This window comes from Antedon mediterranea, chromosome 11 (assembly GCF_964355755.1).
Source record: "Antedon mediterranea chromosome 11, ecAntMedi1.1, whole genome shotgun sequence".
Taxonomy (NCBI): Eukaryota; Metazoa; Echinodermata; class Crinoidea; order Comatulida; family Antedonidae; genus Antedon; species Antedon mediterranea.
Window position 1 is genome coordinate 12,620,283 of NC_092680.1, and position 26,457 is coordinate 12,646,739.

The 26,457-nt window shown below is 34.0% G+C and overlaps 1 protein-coding gene across 1 annotated transcript; it reads right to left on the reverse strand.

Annotated features, from left to right (window-relative positions):
- Positions 1-1,704: 1,704 nt before the first annotated feature.
- LOC140061983 (acid-sensing ion channel 1A-like) lies at positions 1,705-25,891 on the reverse strand. Its single transcript, XM_072108022.1, has 11 exons — positions 25,703-25,891; positions 16,215-16,382; positions 15,356-15,562; positions 15,018-15,130; positions 12,791-12,972; positions 12,161-12,320; positions 11,787-11,846; positions 10,067-10,238; positions 4,678-5,238; positions 4,397-4,488; positions 1,705-2,316 (listed from the first exon to the last, which is right to left on the reverse strand). The coding sequence occupies exons 1-11, from the start codon at positions 25,834-25,836 to the stop codon at positions 2,189-2,191; spliced, it is 1,977 nt and encodes a 658-aa protein (XP_071964123.1). The 5' UTR covers positions 25,837-25,891; the 3' UTR covers positions 1,705-2,188.
- Between the last annotated feature and the right edge of the window lie 566 nt (positions 25,892-26,457).

Here is a 26,457-nt window from a genome sequence, read left to right on the forward strand (position 1 = left end):
GGACGTAATGCATTGTAAAGCGTGGTTCCCACTAGTGACGCAACACAAGGACGTAACGAAACGCAAGTGAATTGACCTTTCATTTTGTTATATAACCGAATCATCTTTTTTTTATACATTATGATTTACTGTATTATATCTCAAAAAAAAAATATATATTTATATATCAAATATCAGATATTATGTTTTACTCAAATATGAATGAAAGAAATAAATGTTTATTTGATTTGATTTGATTTGCGTCGTCGGTTCTCACTTGTGATTACGCAATACAGCACTTTGCGTCGATACGTCCCTGCGTTGCGTTCTAATGGGAACCACGCTTTAGTGAGTTGACCAATCACAAGCGATGGATTATTCGACTGTCGCTTGTCATTGGTCAACTCATTTGCGTTGTGTCCTAGTGGGAACCAAGCTTAACAGAAATCAATATTTTTTTAATGGGATTAAAGATTTATATTTAAAAAGTATTTACTGGGTATTATTTGAACTATGTCCTCACTGCTAAGAAATTACTATAAATTACAAAATCAAAATAAATTTTAAAACTATAGACCGATAATGATGATGATGGATCAATAGATTTTTTAGTTGTACCTGACCATTTAAACATTCTGAGAGAAAAAAACACCTAACCTTCGTCCTTTTCGGTTACTCTTTGTAGTGTTTCGTAGTCCGTGAATTGACGTATTTTCTCCAAATTGTTGGAAACAATCAGATAAGCTTTCTTTTCCAGTTTCTGTTTCCATTTTGCTTTCTTAACAATAATACTGAGAACGTCGTAAAAAACCCGCCAAAAATTCCAAATCAGTATGATGAAAACTAATAATACCAACACAAAATACGAAGACAGTATAGCAAAATGCAAGTTGTACCAACACGCCAGAGAGAGGCTTAGAGAATAAATCATACACTGAGTACAATATACCAACACGGTGGGAGTATCCCACTATCAGCAGAATTAAACCAGCGACAATGATGTTAGGGAAGAGAGTACCAACACACTGAAATCACCAACTGAGCAAAACATCCAATAAGAAAGAAGCTAAAATAACGTTACATCACCAACAAAATTGTCAACAATATTACATTTCACCAATATTTCCGTTGTAAATTTTATTAAACGGATATTGCTATGAAATTGATATTGTTTTAATATATGTATATTATAACTATAACAATCTCATGTTATGTATGGTTATTAATTTTGTGTCAATTAAACCTTGGAAATGGTTAAGAGCTGGTCCATGATTAAAGGAAAGTGACAACGTGTAAGTCATTTTTAGTAATTTAGATTTTATTATATTCTGATAGATAGTGTTAATTAACTTTAAATGGATGTTTGTTTTTTGAGGTATACGTTATTGAAATAAATAACAAATAAAACTATATAAACAAAGTTTGTAATTCTACCACACAATCGATTTAAGGATCGTCTTTAAGAAAGCAACACCGACGAATCCAGCACCGCCCTCTTTACACTCTCGTCACATCACATATGATGGGAAAATTGAAAGAACCTAAATGAATTTGAATTAAACTACGAATATATTGGCTATATAACGTTGTTATCGAATCAAAATTCATCATGGAATTAAGCAGATGAATATTCTAAATACTTTTCTACATATATTTAACTTTATTTCGAAAAAAATTGTAATGTTACCACACACTGCGGGTTACAAAAGTTGATTATGTCTTACGTTTATGCTACTTAAAACCAAACAAAATAAAGTAATAAAAAAGAATGACTCTTAAAAACTAGTTTGGTGTTTTCGAATTTTATTGAATTAGACCTACAAAACCCAACGCTGAAAAAGCATATGACGAATATAGATACAACTAATACATTATATAATTTATGTTAATCCGCTAATATAAATTCACAATGATAAGAGTTCATCAATTCTTAGTATAGTTTATATTCTATCATTTTCAATTTACACAGATCAATACACAGAGAGAGTGAGTTACTCAATCAGGTGCGGATCCAATGTGGTCCAGTCCTCCCCCACCCAAATTTCGCAAATGGTAATGCAAAAGATAGGACATCAAATTAAGTTCAGCACTCTTCATTTCACCATTTTAAAGCCCCTGGCTCCCTCTATTTCAAAATCCTGGATCCGCCACTGGTCTTTGAAAATCACGTAACTCTCACTTTCATTAATTACTAAATATTCAATATAGTTCAGGTTGCAATGACCTCTACTGTTGGTTTCTTTCTTTTGTAACCCTGAATTAACCAGAAATCAAGAGTTTCAAATATTGCCATGATACTTGCTCCGAAGAACAACCCAAGTGCACCACCGAAATCACCTGAAGATATAGAAAGCAAGATTTAGAAATCGCGTCTGTGAGCAAGAAGAAACGGCTAGTTCTAAAATCTATTGTGGTGTTGTACTACACTAAATACAGCCGTAAAGGCCCATTCACACTAGGACGATAACGATCGACGATAATAGACAATAATTTGCATTTTTCATACATAAAATAAAAGAAATATAAAACCTTTTCATTCTAGAACTATAGAATAACCATCTATGCTTCTTTTGATGAAAATTATATTTTCACACGTCCAATCAAATGACGTCATGATTAGTAATTTGATTGGAATTTTAAAATTTTATTTTTATCAAAGACAGCATAAATGATTATCCTATAGTCCTAGAACGAAACCCTTTCTAATTAGGTTATATGCATTGCAAAATGGCGTTTGAAATTTTAAAATGCTTCAAATCAATTTCTGATTAAATTAGAGCACGATTCAGGTCATTTTAAGCGTTTAAAAAATTGCGCACGAAAACGTCAACAAATTGTGAAAATGTTCCAAAATATGTCTACTTTTAAAAATGAAACAGTTCATCAGAATGCAAGGTTACCCCCATTTTTTATTTTATTTTCTTGCAGTGTATTAATCATAGGTCTAATTTATTATAGTCTTGAATGTTAAAGTGTTTGATGGCTACATTATTTGCATATCATCATTATTTTATTCACTTTTCAACGCGAAACAGCGTTATACGAGCACGTCTAAAGTGACAGTCTACGCACGTGTAAGTTAACAAAATGGTGAAAATATGCTAAATTTTAAAATTAATATATATCGTTAGAATGCTCGGGAACACCTATTTTTTATTTCATTTTCTTGAAGTGTCATATGTATGATTTATTATGAAATTAGGAGAAAAAAAGTTGATTAAGTCATCATTAATGGCATATTAAATTTAAAAAAATTAATTTCGACAATCAAACAAATTATAACATTTTCTTAGGCCGAAATAACAAACTTAACATTAACTTTCATATATTAAAGTTAAAAGTATATAGTTTGACAGTGCATCATTTTTAAAAATCTTTAAAAGATGTCATCATAGTAAAACATTATAATTCATTGCGGTATGTAATAATCTATCTGCACCAAAGTGCATAGTAAATACACGGAGGAATATTTCCATAATTTTTAGTCAGTTGTGTATGGCTCGGTGGTCTTTGCTCGTGTCTATAGCATTCAAGGTACCGAATTCGAGTCTCACCTTGGGAAACGAAACGAAACGAAATAAGATTTTTTTTTATTACCCGTATTGTTTGTTCAATTGTATTTCTTAGTGTATAGATTATACAGATGATTTATAATGAAATTTATTTAAAAACACAAATGTGGTTTATGACATTATATACGCAGAAGGATCTTTGATCGGATTATGATACCGGCTATTGTATTTGCGTTAGCAAGATCCTATCATATATTATAAATAACTAAAGATTCTGAGAAAATCAATCAATCAAAATATCTTAAATCAATCAATTATCTTTATTTAAATCAATGCATATAACCTATAATTCGTCATAGTGACGAATTAAATCTAGTTTCTTTTGTTTTATGTTAAAAAAATGCATGCTTATATATTTATCATCGATCGCTATCGTCCTAGTGTGAATGGGCCTTAAAGCTAAAGCCTGGTTCCCAATAGAACGCAACGCAGCGACGTATTGACGCAAAGTGATGTATTGCGTAATCACAATTGAGAACCGACGACGCAGGGGCAAACACAATTATTGGAAGGGAATTTTCTTACGTTGCGTAGGTTGCGTTACGTTGCTAGTGAGAACAAATCTTTACGGTGGGCTGACATTCATTGCGTTGCGTCAAAGTGGGAACCATGGTTAAAAGTCTAAAAGTTAATTTAAAATTTAACATTTTGTTTTGTTTAATTGTCAGATTCTAGTAAGCCTACTCTAAAACGTGGTTCCCACTAGCGATGCGTGAAATCAAAGATGCGATGTTTTCCGTCGGTTACCACTTGTGATTACGCAATACTGCGCTCTGTGTCGATACGTCGCTGCGTTACGTTGCGTTGCGTTCTAGTGGGAACCACGCTTAAAATAATATACTTACATATGAGAGAAAATAATTTGTATTTTGGTTGATCAATCAGTTCTTCCACTTTCAAGGTTTCGAAGTAAATTTGAACTCGAGCGAAATTATCTCTGAAAAATTTAGTTGTACAATTGTACAGTTTCTGACATTTTATGGTTGTCAAAATAGTTATTGAAAATTCTAATAAAACATTTACAAATACTATAAACATATATCCAGAAGAATTAATAATAACTTAGTTAAATAAATTAAACTCAGTTAACTGTTACAATAAAATATATTATTAAAAATGCTTTTACCTGATAAATTCTGTAGCCAATTCTAAGCTGTCATATTCTTTTATCAACACTTCCAACTTGTTGACAAACAGATCGTTTATATATACATATTGATCTTTATAAATGACATCAAACATGTAATCATAAACCTGTTCACCCATCGTGTTGTTCCAGCCTTCAGGATCATCAATCTGAGCACCACATTTATTCAACTCACTTTGTACTTTTACATCTAGGCCAAATTCCCCAATGTAATATTCAGTTGTATTTTTTATTTCAAAATATATCAACGAATTATACTCGGTTGAATATTGTGGATCGGTTTTATATACATAGCCAGTGTACATTTGATTTAGAAGTTGCGATGAAACGATGTATTTAATACTATATACAAACTCGTAGAGGACGTATTCAAACAACGAAGTACAACTCCACTTCAGCAGGTCACTGTGGCCGACTTGGTATTCTGCTGGTTTCACTGTATTCATGGCATCTCTTGTAGTATTTAAAACGTAAAAGTACAACAGATTATCCGTCCCGTAACCCGTATCTTTGTTGTACAGGTCATACGAGGAATGTTTACTGAAATCAATAAACGAAACAATTATAAACAAATCATCTCTGATTTGTTCAAATTGTCTGTTGTTATCATTGACGAAATGAAGTGAAATGGATTTAACCCAATATCGGTTTCTTCGGTTATGTTTAAACCTAAAATGTCACTTTCTATAGATACATATATTCTTCACTGGGCCTATTTCATATTGATTACTGATATCATATTGATTACTGATATCATATTGATTAATGATAGTATATTGATTACTGATATCATATTGATCACCAATATCATATTGGTTACTGATATCATATTGATTACCGATATCATATTGATTACCGATATCATATTAATTACTGATATCATATTGATTACTGATATCATATTGATTACTGATATTATATTGATTACTGATATCATATTGATCACTGATATCATATTGATTACCGATATCTAATTGGTTACCGATATCATATTGATTACTGATATATTGACTACTGATATAATATTTATTACTGGTATCATATTTATTACTGGTATCATATTTATTACTGGTATCATATTGATTACTGATATGATGATATTTATTACTGGTATCATATTGATTACTGATATCATATTGATTACCGATATCATATTGATTACTGGTATCATATTGATTACTGATATCATATTGATTACTGGTATCATATTTGTAGGATTTATAGCAAATCCAAGTTGTAGTGCGCACCCAGGAATTATGTCAGTTGCTATCCTAGATGTTGAACGCGCGTGTAGTACAGTAGTTTGGAAAGGACTAGAAAGAAAATCAAGGTGTAACGAATGCTAACCAGTAATGATTGAAACCAATGTTAATTAATGCTAACCAGTATAGAATAAACCTATGTGTAATGATTAATTTAGTAGCAGTATAATATTTTGTTTCAGTTACTAATTGACGGGTCGAAAGTATGACAGTATGCTAGGGATTTGCCTGACAACAGTGAGTTATTGAACTAATGTTATAATAGCATTTCAATAATACGTCAGTTATTGTTTTTTAACATGTGCGTTATGGCTATTGTATGTTTTCAGATTTGAATGAAATCGTTTTCTGCTGAATAAATCATCTCTAAAACACAGGCATATCTCAGTCGTGATTATTGTTTATAATAAAGTACTTTCCTTACAATATTGATTACTGATATCATATTGATTACTGGTATCATATTTGTTTTGGCCCCGTAGACGGTCCATACTGCGTAGAGTAGATGCGCAGAATTAGTCACGGTACAACAACAGATTGTATCATGAAAGTTATCTGTAAGTTTTATTTAATAAATCATTATACTTATGTTGCATATCAAAGTTACCCGATGAGGTCATTCTAGTTAGTTGCTAGATTTATATTGAAATTATTGTTAAAGATGATGATACGTACATGTTGTGTACTGTGCGACGGACGGAAATCTGTGATGTTATGGTGTTGCGTTAACAAACACGGTGAAACGGTATATTAAAATGGACCTGAAATGGAATTTCGATTTTCAAGAAATTCACACATGTTATTTAAATGTATCAAATTAACACAAACCCACACAAATAAAAACAAAATGTATAGTATTTTGAGTAAAAACGAAATTTTAAGATACCATGGTAAATTAGCGAAAATTACTCACGCCATTGCAATATTCTATTTCAACGACCGTCGGAAGCCTCTATATTCACGACGTCACATATACATACGATGATATCGAGAGCGTGACGTGTATGCCGCCCGATAGTCAGTGAATGATCGACGGCCTGGAAAGATACGCGAAGCGTTGACACTTAAATACTAATTTATTCAATATCTAATGTTGTTGAAATATAGGTCCCTAAAATGTACTTCGTTTGTTCTAAAACCCGAATTTAGAAGGCCTACCTCCCAAACCTTTACTAGGCCTAGGCCCCCAATCCAGAGCGCGGAGTCGATCCACCACCCACATCATAATATAATAATAAATGAAAACTTATATAGCGCCGGTATCCTCCACCCATGTGGCGCTCATGGCGCTTTGTGCATTAACAACGTGCGAGAACATCAGCGAATAGCGACGTCTTTAGGTTGGTCTTGAAACTGTTTAGACTAGTTGAGCATTTAACTGTTGCTGGTAAGCTGTTCCATACACTTGCGGCCGCAACGTAAAAAGATCTCTGACCCCACTGATTTTTCGCTCTACGCTCTTGAAGAAGGTTTTGTGACAATGATCGTAGGCCTCTGCGGGATGATTCGTAACGATCCACAAGGTCAGATAAATAAGCAGGAGCACTGTCATTTAGGATCTTGAATACAAACAACGCAAGTTTGTACTTAATACGTTGTTGAACAGGCAACCAATGCAAATCCATCAGGACAGGAGTTATGTGAGCGTTTGATTTTGTATAAGTTACAATTCTAGCTGCCATATTTTGCAAGCGCTGCAAACGTTTGATTTGAGATTTTGGTATGCCAAACAACAAGGCATTACCAATGTCAATTTTAGAAGTGACAAATGAGTGTACAATCAATTCAGCTGTTTTCTTGTTAAGATTACCGCGAATACGACCAAGGTTCCTAATCGATATGCATGCTGCTTTGGATACAGTTGTTATTTGTGCTTCCATAGTGAGATTACTATCCAGCATGATTCCCAGATTCCGGACCACCGATGAGGGAGCGATGTTAGAGTTTCCGATTCTGATATGTGTGATGTTGATTTTGGAGATGTTACATTTAGACCCGACGATAATAAACTCTGTCTTTCCATCATTCAACTTTAGGTAATTTGTTGTCATCCAATTGCGAACATCTTCTATACAGGCTTCCATCTTACTGATTGCTGCAGCAACATCCCTTTTCACTGGATTTACTGACACATAAATCTGTGTATCATCTGCATAGAAATGGAAATGTAGACTGTGTTTGCGAATAATGTCACCAAGGGGAAGCGTATAAATGGAAAACTGGCCAGGCCCAATTACTGACCCCTGTGGTACACCATATTCCAGGCAAGCTTCATCTGAGAATGCATCATTGATACAGACTAGCTGACGTCTTCCTGTAAGATATGACTGGAACCAGTTAAGAGCAACACCATTTATGCCAATGTGATTTCTCAGACGGGTTATCAGTCTTTGGTGATCAACTGTATCAAACGCTGCTGACAAATCCAACAACACCAATAGCGTTATTTTCCCATCATTCAGTCCTTGTAACAAATCATTCTGTACCTTTAAAAGGGAACTCTCCGTGCTATGACATGCACGATATGCCGACTGGTAATTCCCATTTAAATTATGCTTTTGAAGATATGGAGTAATGCGTGATGTCACTACACGCTCCAGAGTCTTTCCAAGAAAAGAAAGATTCGACACCGGGCGGTAATTTTTCAGCGTGTTATGATCCAAGTTTTGCTTTTTTATTAAAGGACGAACGTGAGCAATTTTCAGTTCATCTGGCACTATGCCGGTATTAAGAGAATGGTTAATGATTTCCGTTATTATTGGAACGACTGCGTCTATACACTTCTTCAGTATAGAAGTAGGAACTGGATCTAACCTGCATGATTTTGTTGGTGATTTCATCAGAATGTTGCGGATCTCATCTTGAGATGCTGGTGTAAATGTTGTGAGATGCTGATGAACAGCTGTCACAGGCTCATTAAATGAAATGTCATCAATCTTGAAGTCGTCTCTGATGATCATGTGGCGAGGCTCCGTTTCATGTGTATCCAAGGACGTACCAAAGCGATATCAACAACTTACTGCGCTCATTGTCAATCCAAAGTAAAATATGAATAAAATTCGTTTTTGAACTGCCTGATTCGTGACAAATAAATTATCATCTCATATTACTAATTTAATTCTGCTAAACTAAAAACTAAAGAAACTAACAAATTTTAGCAGTATAAATTACGAACGATATACAAAATACACGAACGGAAAATATGGATACGCATCATTGCGCACGGAGCTGTATCCCGGACAACGTTGCCAGGCCAACTTCGGTATTGCCAGAAAAAAACCGTTGATTTTAAGATTTTAAATCGTCATTTACTCGATGAATAACCGTTTATACGGTAATAATTTTATCTAAAAAAATTCTAAATACGTTTCTGCAAATGCACAAGCATTTTTTAGAAAATACTCCATAGATTTCAAGAGTTATAACCAAAAAACTGCAAATTTTCCATTGGAGGGATAGGAATATATTCGCAAAGTGACGTCACCCGCGAATATTTTTTGATTTTCAAATGGGGCTTTCCCCAAAAGGGCCAATTTATATTTTGTAACAATATACATTCTAGCAACACCTAATAGCCCCCAAAACATCATTCTAAAATGAAAAAAATCGAAAATCCATTTCAGGTCCATTTTAAGTTAATTATGGATGTTATTTTGTTCTTATGTGACAGGGATACAGTATATCTGATATTCTATCTCGAGATTAAGATGTCTATGAGTTCTGTGAGGGCAGATGTCCACTAGTCTGTAAGTTGGCTGTCTGCTGAGGAATATTGTTACTTTATTGTATGATTTATCAGACTTAAAATTATAATGCCTTGGATTATTTATGCACTAAAATGTATGACGTCATATTGATAATATGCATTGAGTTTGATATGATTGATGTTAATGAAGTATAATAGTTGTTGTTTCTCTTGTTATGATTTGCAGTTTCACTCGTTGGAATAATAAATTGCTGTAGACGTATAGTTCGTTTGTTGTCCATTTGTTTGCCTGTCACGAGTTTACCTAACTGGATAGAGGGCACCGTTTGTACCCTTGAGACCAGTACAATATTGATTACTGATATCATATTGATTAATAATGTTTAACCAGTTCACAAACCTGATAGAACATCCTAAAGCCAATATTATCATGTCTATATCATCTGCCACCCTCATTATATCTGCAACACCCCTTGATGGATAAGCACTGAACGACATCGATGTTTTGTACACTTCTTGTATACATTCCTCCGGACAATCACAAATGTTATTCCTCATAGATAAAAAATGTGCTGAAATAAAGTTAATTACATCTTTGAATTATTTAAAATTCGCATATATATTGTGCATTTAATCTGAGGTTATTGTGTACTATAAGCATTCAAAAGCGCCTTGAGCACATTTGGTGGCGAATTGCGCTCTAGAAATCTGTATTATTATTATCTATATATAAATTTACGTGAGGGCAAAATTCGGTAAATCGCGCGTTATTTCTAGAATGTTTACTCGATTGGTTCGTACTTTCGATACTGATTTTAACCACCTGATGTTAACCTGTTTACTAATTAAATTGAGTTCGATAATTAGTTATTGACAATTAAAACGAATTTAGGTTCAACGATTTTCTCCAAATAGGGGTGTTTTCCGATCGTGGTATACACTGTCTAATGCGTGTCCATCTTGAAAAATACCCGCATACAATAATACGAGGATGATTCGCATTTACCTATCTCCTCCTACGATAATTGTTTTTAATGGCTGAAAACTGGTTGAACAGCTCGACTACAGTATCATAATGTTGAAGTATATACTATTACTAATACTATTTTGATAGATTTAATATACGTTTATACAAATGTATTGATTTGCAATGAATGGAACATTCCAAATTATTTGGTTTAACCATGCTTGCATACCTCCATGGTTTAACACAAGTAGGTAAATTTATGGGCCCTTGGAGAATAAAGATAAATAGTATTGTAATGCTATACAATACTGTAAATAGGTATTAAGCACTTTTGATCACCATTTGAATCGCAAATTTCTTATTGTGTGTGTTGGTACTTTTAGATATAATATAACCATAATACTAATAAACTTTATTACTGTGAGCGTGGGTAGCCCCTAGGTTTAGATTATAAACACATAATAATATAATACTTTATTACTGAAAGTTGCTTCTTAACGTTTGTATTAATAAATAATTACAAAAAGTATAAATGTCATTACATGTACTTTACTATTTCAATCGACTATTACAGTGACAATTTTAACAGTTATTAAATCGGAAATGTTTTACTCTATTTAGTGGTATATTATTAATATAGGCATGTAAAAAAATATTTCGTTACTTATTGGAAAATAAAGAAATATAAAGAATAATTTAATATAAAGAATATATTAAAAAATTGTTCCTCTTTGTATTTATCCTCATCCCCAACCCTAAACACAAACTGGGTTTGTTTAAATGAGTCCAAATCAAACATTTGGACTCATTTTGTGACAAGTTTCTCTTTTGGAAGTAATTCGCAGGGTGCTAATTTTGGTTGACTACATGAATCATTGTGTCTATTTATTTGTTTCTGTAAACGACAACGTTTTATAGTCATGCGGTACATACATTTGAAATCGCCATTTTTTTAAACTGTGAAATTACTATGTATTCGAGAACCATCTCTGGGCAGGACCTAGTTATTATAATTATTATTAAATATTATTTAACGGATGAATTGATACTGAATGGATAAAGGTGGATGTGATCATTATACATTCTTTTTATAGGAAGTTGGTAGACTTGATATTCATTGGAATATAATGTTCCTGATGTATAAAATACTTACTGTAACTATGGAGATAACATTCGGATATTTGCTTTGGTGAACAAAATGGGGTATTTTGTCCTGCAAAAATGAAAAAAAATATAATATAACGCAACGCAATATTATATATATATATATAATATAATATAATAGGCCTATATATATTTTTTTTAAATAATTGAACTCTTTAAATGTGGATAAATCCTGAATGTTTATCCAATAATTGAAGTTTAACTTTTTACAAATTTAGGATATAACAATATAACTTTTGTTGTAACAGTTACTTTTTTCTTTTAAATTTAAATTTTCAGATTACTATTTCTCACTTTTTTCCTCTCTAGTTTCTCATTACCTTACTTAAGTGTTTTCAAATAAGTTAATTAAATAGTCCAAACCTCCTGGTAAATAATAATTTCTGCACGAGCAATTTTGAACCATAAACTCTGATTCACATTCCATAAGACATTTATTCTGTGAGTAAGGTTCACTTAAGTACCTAAGCGAACGAGCGCCCTCTTCAATACATTCACCGTATGGTTTAGGTAGGTTAACAACCTGTTGATGAGACAACTTCTAATGTTCGATGACTTGGTACCTTTACTAGGTCATTATGTTAAAAGACAACTTTACTGAGAACCATATTTTGACAACGTATTAAGGATATAAATTTCGGCGAGCGCGCGCGGCCATATCGTAAATCTCGCAATATGTTCTGAAATCATATGTACATCCCTAATACGTTGTCAAAATATGGTCTTTGGTGAAAGTTGTCCTTTAATTTGAATGCGGAGATACTGGACGTGATTCTCCACTAAATTCCTTGACATGTGCTAAGGAAGGTCCAGGTGATGACCGTAACACAAGGTTCTAGTTCGTGACGTGGCACTCTAATAATTATCACACATGCAGACAATTTTAAATAGGATCGGAATTGAATTCAATTCATTATAGGAACTATGTTGCGTATTTTAGTCATCCGTCAGGTCAGTCATGTCGGCATATTTTGTATTTATTTGAAAATGTACCTTAGATTTTCTAATTGTAATTTGTGTTTGTGTTCCCGTTGAAACGTCAATACCAGAAGATTGTAAATCTGGAATGTCGTGTTTGCTTGCAACAGAAATTCTAAATCCAATATTTTCTCTCGGTGCTGAATAGAAGTCATACTTCTCTACATTTAAAATCAAAGATAACCCGTATGTCGTGCCTGAATATATAAATAAATAAATTCGTTTAAAATTAATATTATGCACACTGGTTATTGATCATTCCAAAAATAAGTGTGTTTTGTTTTGGCGTCTTGGATGATAAACCTGGAAAAATTGAGTCGGAAGATAAACAGAAGAACGTTAAACTGGTACGGTCATCTAAGAGGACTCACAGATAATACACCTGCAAATTAGCTCTACATGAAGATAACAAGAAAGTGAAAATACTACTTGAAAATATGGAAAAATGGAAAAAAGATGAAATAAAAACAGTATCAAATTAAGCTGGCCTACTTAAACACAACCGGCCCGCGATTTTTTTTTCCGTACGAGAGTTCCTCCATCGGTTCGTTTCGGACTCAATCGACTCTTCGGTAAGCCACCGATGCTCACTGATGCGTGACAGCAACCACAAAACGTGAGCAGCTTTTTTGCACGAGTGACAAATTTATACATACTATACTAGAGGCCTAATACTATACTCACTGTAAATATAATAATAAATATTAATAGTAGTACTGAACGTCATTGTAATAATAATAATAGTCCTAGAATTTTAATAATATAATACTGTATAGGCAGCCACAAACCAATGTATGTACCATCAGATTCACAAACAGTAACACACACACAGCAGCAGCACTTTGTTGGTCGTCACAAACAAGGCCTAGCTAGCCTAGCCCTACGTACGTGCATGGAGTACTCCATGGTACGTGTGCTTCAATGTAGTACATTCCATCTACTGTCTACAGTAGTAGTAGATGTTTTTATCAAGAAAATTACAATTTTCTTCAGGTTTTTAAGTGTAACATTTGAAAAATTGTATACATTATAGGCCTAGTATTAGTAACATGTATTCTTGTAAGTTGTAATGTATAGAAACACATGCTTGCTTATAAAGCGTTTAATATTGTGTTAACTTAATTAAAACTCCAAAGTTGCCTATTATTAAAAGTCTGAAATCTTTTTTTCAAGATTGGGGATAATTAATACGTACACCTTTAACGTAAAATTTCCATTACCTTACAATATAAATATTAATTTAATAATATTATTTTAAAAGGGTATAAAAAACATACACTGTGCATAGGAATTCCTACTGTACATAATCATTTTAAATTCAAAAGTAATACCTTGCATAGGCTTACACAAGCTAGGCTAGCTACAATACCATAAACGATAAGAAAAGAGCCTCTCGTTCGTGACAAAAGGTCGTTCAACTTCAAAAAATAATATCTGAAACGACCTACTAATTACTATTGGGTCGTAGACCTAAATATCTTCAATATGCTATTGGGTTCTTAATGTAATTACTAAGTAGGCCTAGTATTTATTAATTAATGTCATCAAAACTCGTATTAGTGTAGATTTATTTTACTACTATTGTGAGAGCCTGTGTGAAAGTAAGCTCGCGGTTTGTAAATGTAAATTGTATTATGTTGTCACGCATCAGTGAGCTGACTTTACCGAATACCGAAGAGAGTCGATTGAGTCCGAAACGAACCGATGGAGGAACTCTCGTACGGAAAAAAAAATCGCAACCGGCCCACCCACAACAAGAATAAATGGCACATGGTAGTTAAACGCCCTATGTCTCCTATCTCAAAGACCATTAATCCGGACAAAGCTTGAGCACAAGTGTCAGTACAGAAGATAATTATGTTAGAAAGAAGAACATTTTGTTCAATTTATGACATTTTTTATATGAAATAATAGTTATTCATTTTGACCAAAAATTGGATCGAAAAAAACATTATTTACGTGAAAGAACTGTAATGTAAAAACATGATTTAAACGGAGATGGGCAATGTTGTAATAGTCATTAAATGAATATAGCTAAAATTGCATTCCTTACATATGTTTTTTTTGTTTTAATTTTGAAGCCATTCATCTTACTTATGGCAAAACGTTTGCACAAGTTGTCCAACAATTGAAAGGGCCTCATCTCAATCATAAATATTTATAAAATCTACGTTTTCAACGCCAAATGTACAATTCAAATAGCATCCACAATAATGAACATTATGATATATTTGAATCTTACCGGTTCCGTTGATAAGGTTGCTAGTTGGAGGGACAAATCTGTAGCATAGACCATAATTCGTTATCATTTTTTCAAAGTCATCAGCTGTACATGGTTCTCCATTAAAATAGCATCTAAGTAACACACAACAAAAAGCGATCGTAAAAAGCGATTCAAAATTGTAACATTTATCTGTGTGTTTGTTTCGATATGCCTCCCTCTTTTAACACATACCAAAATAGTGATAACATTGCATTGACAGAAAATACTAGGTAAAGCAAGTCACATGGATGGCTAGTCTGGATAAAAGTGACAAACAAGGGAATTCAAAAGTGTAACTAATACTAGTATTCACTTACACCCTCAGCATAGAATCGATACGATGTCCGCTTCGTTCAATAAATGTCTTGACGTCACCGCCGCCTGGAAATTCATCTTCGAACTCTAATGGCAATTCGTGACTTTCTTTTATGAAACTAACTGACGGAAACAGTGTTTTAAGATACAGTAGCCCATACTGGTAATAGTTAAGAAGACCTCCAAAATCTGTCATTACTGACGGTGATCTAAAAAGGAATATAATCAACATTAAGGTTTAGAGACGAATATAATCAACATTAAGGTTTAGAGACGAGAGAGGGAGACGATGGATAGCAACGACGGGAGCAAAGTGAGCCGAGAGGTACCAGAGAAATGGGAACAAAGGGAGGAATGCAAAGTTCAAATTATTAGTGATCAGGATAGTATTGGTTTGCTCCGTTGATAAAATGTGCAATTAAGAAGAAAATTTAAGTTTTAAGTACGGGTTAAAATATTTTTAAAGTAATTTCATTCATTAAACGTATTCCATTCACACGTATACGATCTCTAACATTTAACAAAAAATTACCTTGGTACGGACGTTTGAAAAAAGTGTTTTCTTGATACATCTATTTAAAAATGTCGGTAATCTTCACAGGCATGTAATATAACATCAATGTAACACCGCGTGCTATATCTGTGCGTAAGCGCACATCTGTCTATTGGTGGAGCTTGCTGTTTCCCATGAGGACGCAGCGTAACAAGAAGACTTGCATGAAGCACAAGCATTTTAATTCACATGTACCTATACATTTACATTTACATTGTTGTAACATGCAAAACTCTTTCACACGTTACGTCCTAGTTTACATGGTACGAATTTAATTGTAATGGTAATAATGACAATTATGATAATACCTTAACATGTTTGAGTTGCAAATTACCACATTTGGAAATTCCTGTGGTCCTCTATACTTCTGCTGAAATTTAGTGTTTGTTTCAAACTCAAAGTACATATTAACAGACGAGTACACTTGATATGTCAGAGTTACAAATGAAACACACAACACCACCGTCCACACAAGCCTGTAAAAACACATAATAAACACACAATTGTAAACATACTTAAATAATGGACGTAGTTTGAAAGGATTTTTCACTTCTAAAGTAGCAAGCTGATTGTCCCCTCTCTCTCCCCTCTCTCCTTCTCACTTTTCTCTCTCTCTCTCTCTCCCTCCCCCTTTTTTCTCTCTCTCTCTCTCTCCCTCACTCTCCTCTCCTTTTTTCTCTCTCCCCTTTCTCCCTCCCCCCTTTCTCTCTCTATCCCTCACCCCCTCTCCCTTCTCTCTCTCTCTCTCCCCCTCCCTCTCCCTTCTCTCTCTCCCCTCTCTATCAATATTAGTAAAGTGGGCGATTGAGATTAACCAACATTTTAATTAATAGTTTTATTGCTATTAGGCCTACACAAATTAACTGTTAGTAATTTTAATAATTTAGTGTTTTAGCTAATGCAATTGAATGTATTTTGAGACTTTGTACTTAACTTTTTAAATCTACTTGTTTCTGATTGTTTCATAATTCTTTCATGTTCATAATAATTTAACTTTTATAAATGTGTTTTTATTTTTGTTTCGACTGGAGAAATCGAAATCAAACATTGCTTGGCCTGCCTCACCAAGTGTATATATAATTAAGAATACGCATGCACAGAAACCAACGCTTTCTATTCACCGTAGCGAGAAGATGTGTGGGTGGTATATGAATAATATGCTGCGTAATAAAGTTTAATTAGTGTAAAATGAGATGGCAATCAATGCTGATAAACCTCATATTGGTGGTTATAAAATGAACGAACAACATTGATTTACTGTTAAATATGATGCATATTTGCGTATAGTCCTAAGTACAAAACAGTTTAAATAAATAAGTAAATGTTAGCTATGTTTGTTCAGTATGGACGTTTGCTCAAAATAAATGAAATATGTATGATGAGTAAAGAGTTGATTTATTAGGAAAACAAAAGTTATGACAGGTATTAGTCTTTCAATAAAGGAAGTTTTACGTCTCACTTTCAACAGCCTAGCCCTAGTGATAGAGATGTTGTGAGAGCACAGAAAACATCGTAATGGGGACAATTAATTCGTTCCCTCCCCGAGTTATTGTATTTTGCAATATTGTACTGCTTTCGCAGGCTCTTCAGCTTTGAGTTTACTTGCTTTGGAGACAAGTCTGTTCCATACTCCTGCTTTATTTTTTTAGAAATGTCTTTATAAATGTGGTTGTCCCTTTTATTACCTTTTAGTTGGCCAGACATTTTAGCTTCCCCACACAAATTTATTTAGTAAAACTGTGACGTCTTCGCTCCACATTTTCGCCGAATATATATATACACGTGTGTAAAAGAGCTGACAGCGACAGAAAATAAAAACACGAATGTTGACCTTTTGTCATGTAAAAAAAAAATACGGTATTTTTTATTGGCAGCAGAAATGGGTACAAAAAATACGGTATAAATTTGTAAATACCGTATTTTATCCACAAATTTTGTGGGGAAAATACGGTATACAAAATACGGTATATTTTTTATGAGCGCAGTTTCTGCTGCCAAAAATATACCGTATATATACGGTATTCAAAAAATACCGTATAATATACGGTATTTAGTTGGCAGCAGAAACAGGGCCTTAGACATTTATTCCAACCGCGATAAATCGAGAACTTGTTACGTGCAGACACCTGAAAAAGACACACGTATGCAAACAAAATAAGCAATGGTGACAAAATAAATAAATAAATGCAGCTTGCAATTGCAATAATTAATAAGGTAGAAAATGTTTTCTTTTTATATTTAGCTAATTGCAAGAAGTAAAGAGATGTACTGTATATTGTTGGTGTTTTACCAAGTTAATTCCATAATTTTGGCCAAAACAAAAGATATGAAATATTCAGAAAAATAAAAGGCGCCAAAAAAAATGGTAGTTAAAGATGAATTTACATTTATGAAGAATGCGTATTATAATCATGGTAACATTTCGACAGAGGCATAGGTGAATCAGTAAACAAGGTGTGGCCAAACTATCTACTGTATATGTTTGAAGCTCTGTCTATCAAACTACATGCGATGTGGCCAAATATCGTAGTGACATTCCCAAATATGGTAGTGATATGACATCATCATGTCAAAGGGCACATCACATTTTTTTGTCACATAAAGTTTGATAGTGTAGACAAAGCTGAAGATATTTCTTCAATAACTACGGTACAGATTTCGATTTTGTAAACATGGTTCAGGAAATGATATCGTCGTAGCAAATTAAAATTCAATTTGCTGTCACCACAAGAATGACACATTTCCATCAATCATAAACTCATTTATGCAACTGGTGGAGAGGCTATTGATTTCTTCTTTACTCTTGTATACGAACATTGAATTCATTACCGGTACTGTTTGTTGAATAGGCACTTACCGCAAGTTTCTAATTTCTTTCTAATGTTTTAATGACGGATCGAGTATATACTTGATATATATTTATATAATGATTTATGAAAAAAAAATTCAAAGAAAGGATTTTATTGGCCGAGTTGACTTGAGGCCGACTTTACTTGGAACCAATTTGCCTTTTGGCCGACTTGACTTGGGGCCGACATGACCTGGGGCCGATTTTTTTATTTATTTATTTTCAATCTTTCTACATAACACAAAAAAACAAATAAGTATAACAGGGGAGTAGCGGAAAAGCAAAAGTAATAAAACTGTCATCTTGATGTGCTTGACCAGCCCCTGAAAGACGATTTTAAATGTACGTACCACATGACTATAAAACATTGTCGTTTACAGAAACAAACAAATAGACACAATGATTTATGTAGTCAACCAAAATTAGCACCCTGCGAATTACTTCCAAAACAGAAACTTGTCACAACATGAGTCCAAATGTTTGATTTGGACTCATTTAAACAAACCCAATTTGTGTTTTGTATCTAACATTAGGGTTGAGGGTTGGGGTTGAGGATAGATACAAAGAGGAACAACTTTTTATATATTCTTTATATTAAATTATTCTTTATATGTCTTTATTATCCACTAAGTAACTAGAGTAAAATATTTAAGGAATTAATAACTGTTAAAATTGTCACTGTCATAGTCGATTGAAATAGTAAAGTACATGTAACGATACACCACTACGACGTTTATATTTTTTAAATTATTAATTAATACAAACGTTGAGAAGCAACTATCAGTAATAAAGTATTATATTATTATGTGTTTATAATCTAAAAGTAGGGGCTACCCACACTCACAGTAATTGGGGAAAACTAATTAATTAACTAATTATCAAACTCAATTTAATTAGTAAACAGGGTTACATCAGGTGGTTAAAATCAGTACCGAAAGTACGAACCAACTTGATATACCATCGAGTAAACATTCTAGAACGCGCGATTTACCGAATTTTGCCCTTATTTATAATATATAATTACATAAAAAAATATGCTATAATACAATGATTTGACTTTGTCCGAGACGGTTTAGGGCCAACGATAGGGTATAATTATAATAAAAATGATATAACTAAAATAGAAGTACAGTATCTGAGTGTTTCTCATAAAAGACGAAAAATAAACGTTCAGATATTCCCACTGGTTTTACTCTCTTTCAGATATTCCCACTGGTTTTACTCTCTTTCAGATATTCCCACTGGTTTTACTCTCTTTCAGATATTCCCACTGATTTTACTCTCTTTCAGATATTCACACTGGTTTAACTCTCTTTCAGATATTCCCACTGGTTTTACTCTCTTTCAGATATTCACACTGGTTTTACTCTCTTTCAGATATTTCCACTGGTTTTACTCTCTTTCAGATATTCCCACTGGTTTTACTCTCTTTCAGATATTCACACTGATTTTACTCTCTTTCAGATATTCCCACTGGTTTTACTCTCTTTCAGATATTCCCACTGGTTTTACTCTCTTTCAGATATTCCCACTGGTTTTACTCTCTTTCAGATATTCCCACTGGTTTTACTCTCTTTCAGATATTCACACTGGTTTTACTCTCTTTCAGATATTTCCACTGGTTTTACTCTCTTTCAGATATTCCCACTGGTTTTACTCTCTTTCAGATATTCCCACTGGTTTTACTCTCTTTCAGATATTCACACTGATTTCTACTCTCTTTCAGATATGCCCACTGGTTTTACTCTCTTTCAGATATCCCCATTGGCTTTACTCTCTTTCAGATATCCCCATTGGTTTTACTCTCTTTCAGATATTCACACTGGTTTTACTCTCTTTCAGATATTCCCACTGGTTTTACTATCTTTCAGATATTCCCACTGGTATTACTCTCTTTCAGATATTCCCACTGGTTTTACTTTCTTTCAGATATTCCCACTGGTTTTACTCTCTTTCAGATATTCCCACTGGTTTTACTCTCTTTCAGATATTCTCACTGATTTTACTCTCTTTCAGATATTCCCACTGATTTTACTCTCTTTCAGATATTCCCACTGATTTTACTCTCTTTCAGATATTCCCACTGGTTTTACTCTCTTTCAGATATTCCCACTGGTTTTACTCTCTTTCAGATATTCACACTGGTTTTACTCTCTTTCAGATATTCTCACTGATTTTACTCTCTTTCAGATATTCCCAATGATTTTACTCTCTTTCAGATATTCCCACTGATTTTACTCTCTTTCGATCTTAGAATCTTGCCAAATTATTTTTACGGGTCACAGCAGTATGTAAATTCTGTTATGGTTGTTTAGTCTTTTCTATGTAAACAATTTGTAAGATTTATTTTGCTTATGTTATTGTAACATTGTATAGTTTTTGCTTGTCTACATTGTATGTTGATGGTTTCACGCTTGTATCACCAATTTATCATTAAACTGTTAAACTGAATCACGTTAAATCAACATTATTTACGTTGGTTTGGATGCATATACTTGTAATAACTTTTTGAGTAATCCTGCTAACAAACAAATGAAAGCACTCAGAAACTGAGTGAAGTACGGTAACTGAGTGAAGTACTTGGCAAAATATATCCATTGATTGGGAGCATGTTGAAAGATACATTTTTTGTCTTTATGTATTAGCTTTACATGTTAAAATCCTGCTGGGGTTAATAATTTGTTTAAATAATTTTTTGATACAAACAATTCTGGCATTGCAACAATGACCTTTCTAAAATCAAGATTGACCAGGAGTTGAGGAGTGTCTTGAAGCTGCTGCCGATTTTCGGCGCCCCTGCCTTCACCCATGGAGTAAGCTTAATAAACGCTCCACCAGTCAACTATATCATTTTTGTTATTTGTGAATAAACCAATATTGTTGATTTTCAATATGCATGATCTGAAAGTATATACCTATCTACACCTACGCTATCGTGCTAACAAACAAATGAAAGCACTCAGAAACTGAGTGAAGTACTTGGCAAAATATATCCACTGATTGAGCGCATGTTGAAAGATACATTTTTTGTCTTTATGTATTAGCTTTACATGTTAAAATCCTGCTGGGGTTAATAATTTTGTTTAAATAATTTTTTAATACAAACAATCCCGGCATTGCAAAAAAATGACCTTTCTAAAATCAAGATTGACCAGAATAATGGTCGAGGAGTGTCTTGAAGCTGTGCCGATTTACGGTGCTCCCTGCCAGTCGACTAATATGTTGGTCCATGTCAAAGAATATGTTCATGTTAAAAGAATACAGAGTGTGCTATTTAATATATCGATGGAAGATAAGCTTTTGTGGCATGACCAATATATCAATTTTCCTTAAAATCAATAGGCATGTTCTGACAGTAAGTATATACCTATGCACAGAATGAACTTTAAAAAAATGACTAAAAAAGTATATACCTATCTACACCCAACATTCAGAACGATAACTTAAAAACTGTAGGCGCTATCGTGCTAACAAACAAACAAACAAACAAACATACAAACATACATACATACATACAAACAAAGTGAATACTATACTTGGCAAAATTCTTTTTGCCAAGTAACAAACATACATACAAACAAACATACATACATACAAACAAGTAAATACTATACTTGGCAAAATTCTTTTTGCCAAGTAACAAACAAACACACGCTACCGATTATTATACATCCTTGGCGGAGGTAAATAAACACACGCTACCGATTATATATACCTCCTTGGCGGAGGTAAATAAACACACGCTACCGATTATATATACCTCCTTGGCGGAGGTAAATAAACACACGCTACCGATTATATATACCTCCTTGGCGGAGGTAAATAAACACACGCTACCGATTATATATACCTCCTTGGCGGAGGTAAATAAACACACGCTACCGATTATATATACCTCCTTGGCGGAGGTAAATAAACACACGCTACCGATTATATGTACCTCCTTGGCGGAGGTAAATAAACACACGCTACCGATTATATATACCTCCTTCCTTGGCGGAGGTAAATAAACACACGCTACCGATTATATATACCTCCTTGGCGGAGGTAAATAAACACACGCTACCGATTATATATACCTCCTTGGCGGAGGTAAATAAACACACGCTACCGATTATATATACCTCCTTGGCGGAGGTAAATAAACACACGCTACCGATTATATATACCTCCTTGGCGGAGGTAAATAAACACACGCTACCGATTATATATACCTCCTTGGCGAAGGTAAATAAACACACGCTACCGATTATATATACCTCCTTGGCGGAGGTAAATAAACACACGCTACCGATCATATATACCTCCTTGGCGGAGGTATATAAACACACGCTACCGATTATATATACCTCCTTGGCGGAGGTAAATAAACACACGCTATCGATTATATATACCTCCTTGGCGGAGGTAAATAAACACACGCTACCGATTATATATACCTCCTTGGCGGAGGTAAATAAACACACGCTACCGATTATATATACCTCCTTGGCGGAGGTATATAAACACACGCTACCGATTATATATACCTCCTTGGCGGAGGTATATAAACACACGCTACCGATTATATATACCTCCTTGGCGGAGGTAAATAAACACACGCTACCGATTATATATACCTCCTTGGCGGAGGTATATAAACACACGCTACCGATTATATATACCTCCTTGGCGGAGGTAAATAAACACACGCTACCGATTATATATACCTCCTTGGCGGAGGTAAATAAACACACGCTACCGATTATATATACCTCCTTGGCGGAGGTATATAAACACACGCTACCGATTATATATACCTCCTTGGCGGAGGTAAATAAACACACGCTACCGATTATATATACGCCGTGGTTAGGATTCCGGCACCGGAACTCAACTGCCCACCGTTAGGGAATCCGACACGCTATTGCGCATGCCCAGAGCTCTGGGAAGTGAATTATAGCTTGCACCAAAGAATATATATCACAAGAATGAGTATTCCGCGATTTTTGCATGAGAAATTTGTAACAGAGAGCTCCAGTGAGTGATGCCCGCCCTCATAAGGGCGGATGTATACATACTAAATAAGACTTGATTTAATAGATATTATACATGTCACATTAAATAGAATTATGATAATAGTTTTTGCAATTGTAAACTATTTTATAATACATATTTATTAACAAACTAGTGTACATTCACTTTTACAGACAATTATTTACTAACATGCTAAGTTAGTTCACAAAAAAGGCCTAACACAGCAACACCAAAAATCAATGAATCGTTACTCAGCACGGCCTATTCTTTACCATTGCCGTGTACTACTCTACGCCCGGTAAATTAAGTATTGTTTTTATGATATAAATTAGTATAAAATACATGTTATTAATAGGACAAAATGTTAAATGTCATTAACATTTATTTGTTTTACCAGAAACAGTTAAATATAGGAATATTATTAAACTATCCTTCGTGAAAACCCGTAAACACCAACACGCCCGGTCACGCTATCGTAGCGCCCGGTTGATAAAGCAAACTGTTTATACGGCAGTTTTTACTAAATAAATTGCATAAAACGAACAATTAAATATCCAAATAGTATTTAACATGATGTTGGCATGTAGTTGATAACATTTTTTATCATGAAAATACTACCGGTGGTCTAGCCTTTGATGATTGAAACCGTCACAAAAAGTTGTATACATCCCAGATACATCCACACTTATGGCGGCGCCCTACCACATGGACAATATTACTGTTACAGGGAAAATCGCGGATTACTCATTCTTGTGATATATTCTTTGCTTGCACTAAATAGTGCCACACCACGGAGAGTCGGAGTGTTATAGGGATTTACTGTAGCCTAGATAGTCGTTGCGCGAGCGAGAGAGCGATGGATGAAACTTCATGGCCTATGCCATACATGAATTAATAATTAAAATACGACTAATTATATATTATAATATTTATAATGATATTAATAAGTATCAGTATCTATCTAAGATTTAAGAATCGTAATGCTGTTTTTAGCGTTGCGACCCTGACTTCCCGAACAGTTTTTTCACATCCACGCGGTGGCTGCCGTGTCAACAAATCAACTTGTGATTGCATGTTGTTTATGTACAGCAAAGAACTTAAGTTCTTTGTGTACAGTATAATGCGTTATGAAAAATCATAAAACTAGTCATGTAATTATATAATTCATAATGATATGAAGTTTATATATGAATGAAGCAACCACTTTTTAATTACAAAATAAATACTATAGGCCCACTGGTCACGTCTAACTGGTAGCCCTAGCCTAGATTAGTGGATCCCATCAGTAGGCATCTAGGCTAGTTCGCCGTGTGTTGTGGCACAGCTCATGAAACGATCCATCGCTGTTATTGATAAGTATAGAGTCGCCGATTACCTCGCTCTGCGCATGCGCAATATCGTGTCGGATTCCCTAACGCTGGGCAGTTGAGTTCCGGTGCCGGAATCCTAACCACGGCGTTATATATACCTCCTTGGCGGAGGTATATAAACACACGCTACCGATTATATATACCTCCTTGGCGGAGGTAAATAAACACACGCTACCGATTATATATACCTCCTTGGCGGAGGTAAATAAAAGAGCAACAGCGCTTTACTCAATTAAAAAGAATAAAGGAATACAATTTAACAATTTACTAGCAAAAAAAATAAAAAAATACACACGAATAAAAACATTTGTGTAAATAAAATGAAATGCTTACTCGTGTCCACTTGTTAGGTCCACTATTATAATCATTCCACCAAGGATAGAATACCAGTTAGGGACTATTATTATTCTATTCCTATTACCATTATAGCTTCTTTTCTTAAAATATCGTTTAATATAACGTTTCAAATATTGTATTATTTTATCAGAAAAAAATGAAGAAAAAAAATAAAAATATAAAAATAGCATGTTACTTGAGTAAAGAATTTACAAAAAATGCTCACCTTCGGGTCCACCTGTTACCATTAGTGATGTTTCTTATTCCGTGAATAGATGTATTTTCTCCAAATATTTGCAATCGGTCATTTGGAGGAAAAATCTCGTCTTGTTCAATCTTGTTTTCAGGTTTAACCTTCATGATTGTCGTATGCCTGAAGATTAGACCGTAGTAGACTTGGTTGTTGAACCGTACGTGTAACCTGAATCCTTGCGAATGATGACAAAACCACGGTGTACTAGGCTATCTACTAATTTAACAGTTCAGTTCGCCCAATATTACACAAAACCTAATATCTTACACTAATCAAACACTGTCGGTAATATATAAATTATGCGGTAACGTCGGGTGACAGTTATCCGGGTGTTTAATGAGACAATTATTCCGAGTATTGCTTGTGATTGTCTAAATATTATAGTGTGATTTTGATTTTTGTTGTAAATACTACTGTAATTCAACAGTTTTTATACTAATTGGCTTGTTGTCAACGTAAATATAAATAAATCATGCGCAGAATCAGTAAGCTCAACTTACTTCTGCGTAGTTGTCACGTGACTATTTGTTGCCAGTGGTTTACAGGGATAAGTAATTCTTTGATGACGTATTGCACTCTATCCTTATTAATTTAACAAGTCTGTATCGATAGGTGGCAGCATTTACACACATACCGATTCTGGTAGGCCTACGCAATAAGTTATTAAACCTTTCTCCCTTGGTTGTATTCACATATTTTGTTTGCCTAAACAAAAGGTTAGCTACTTT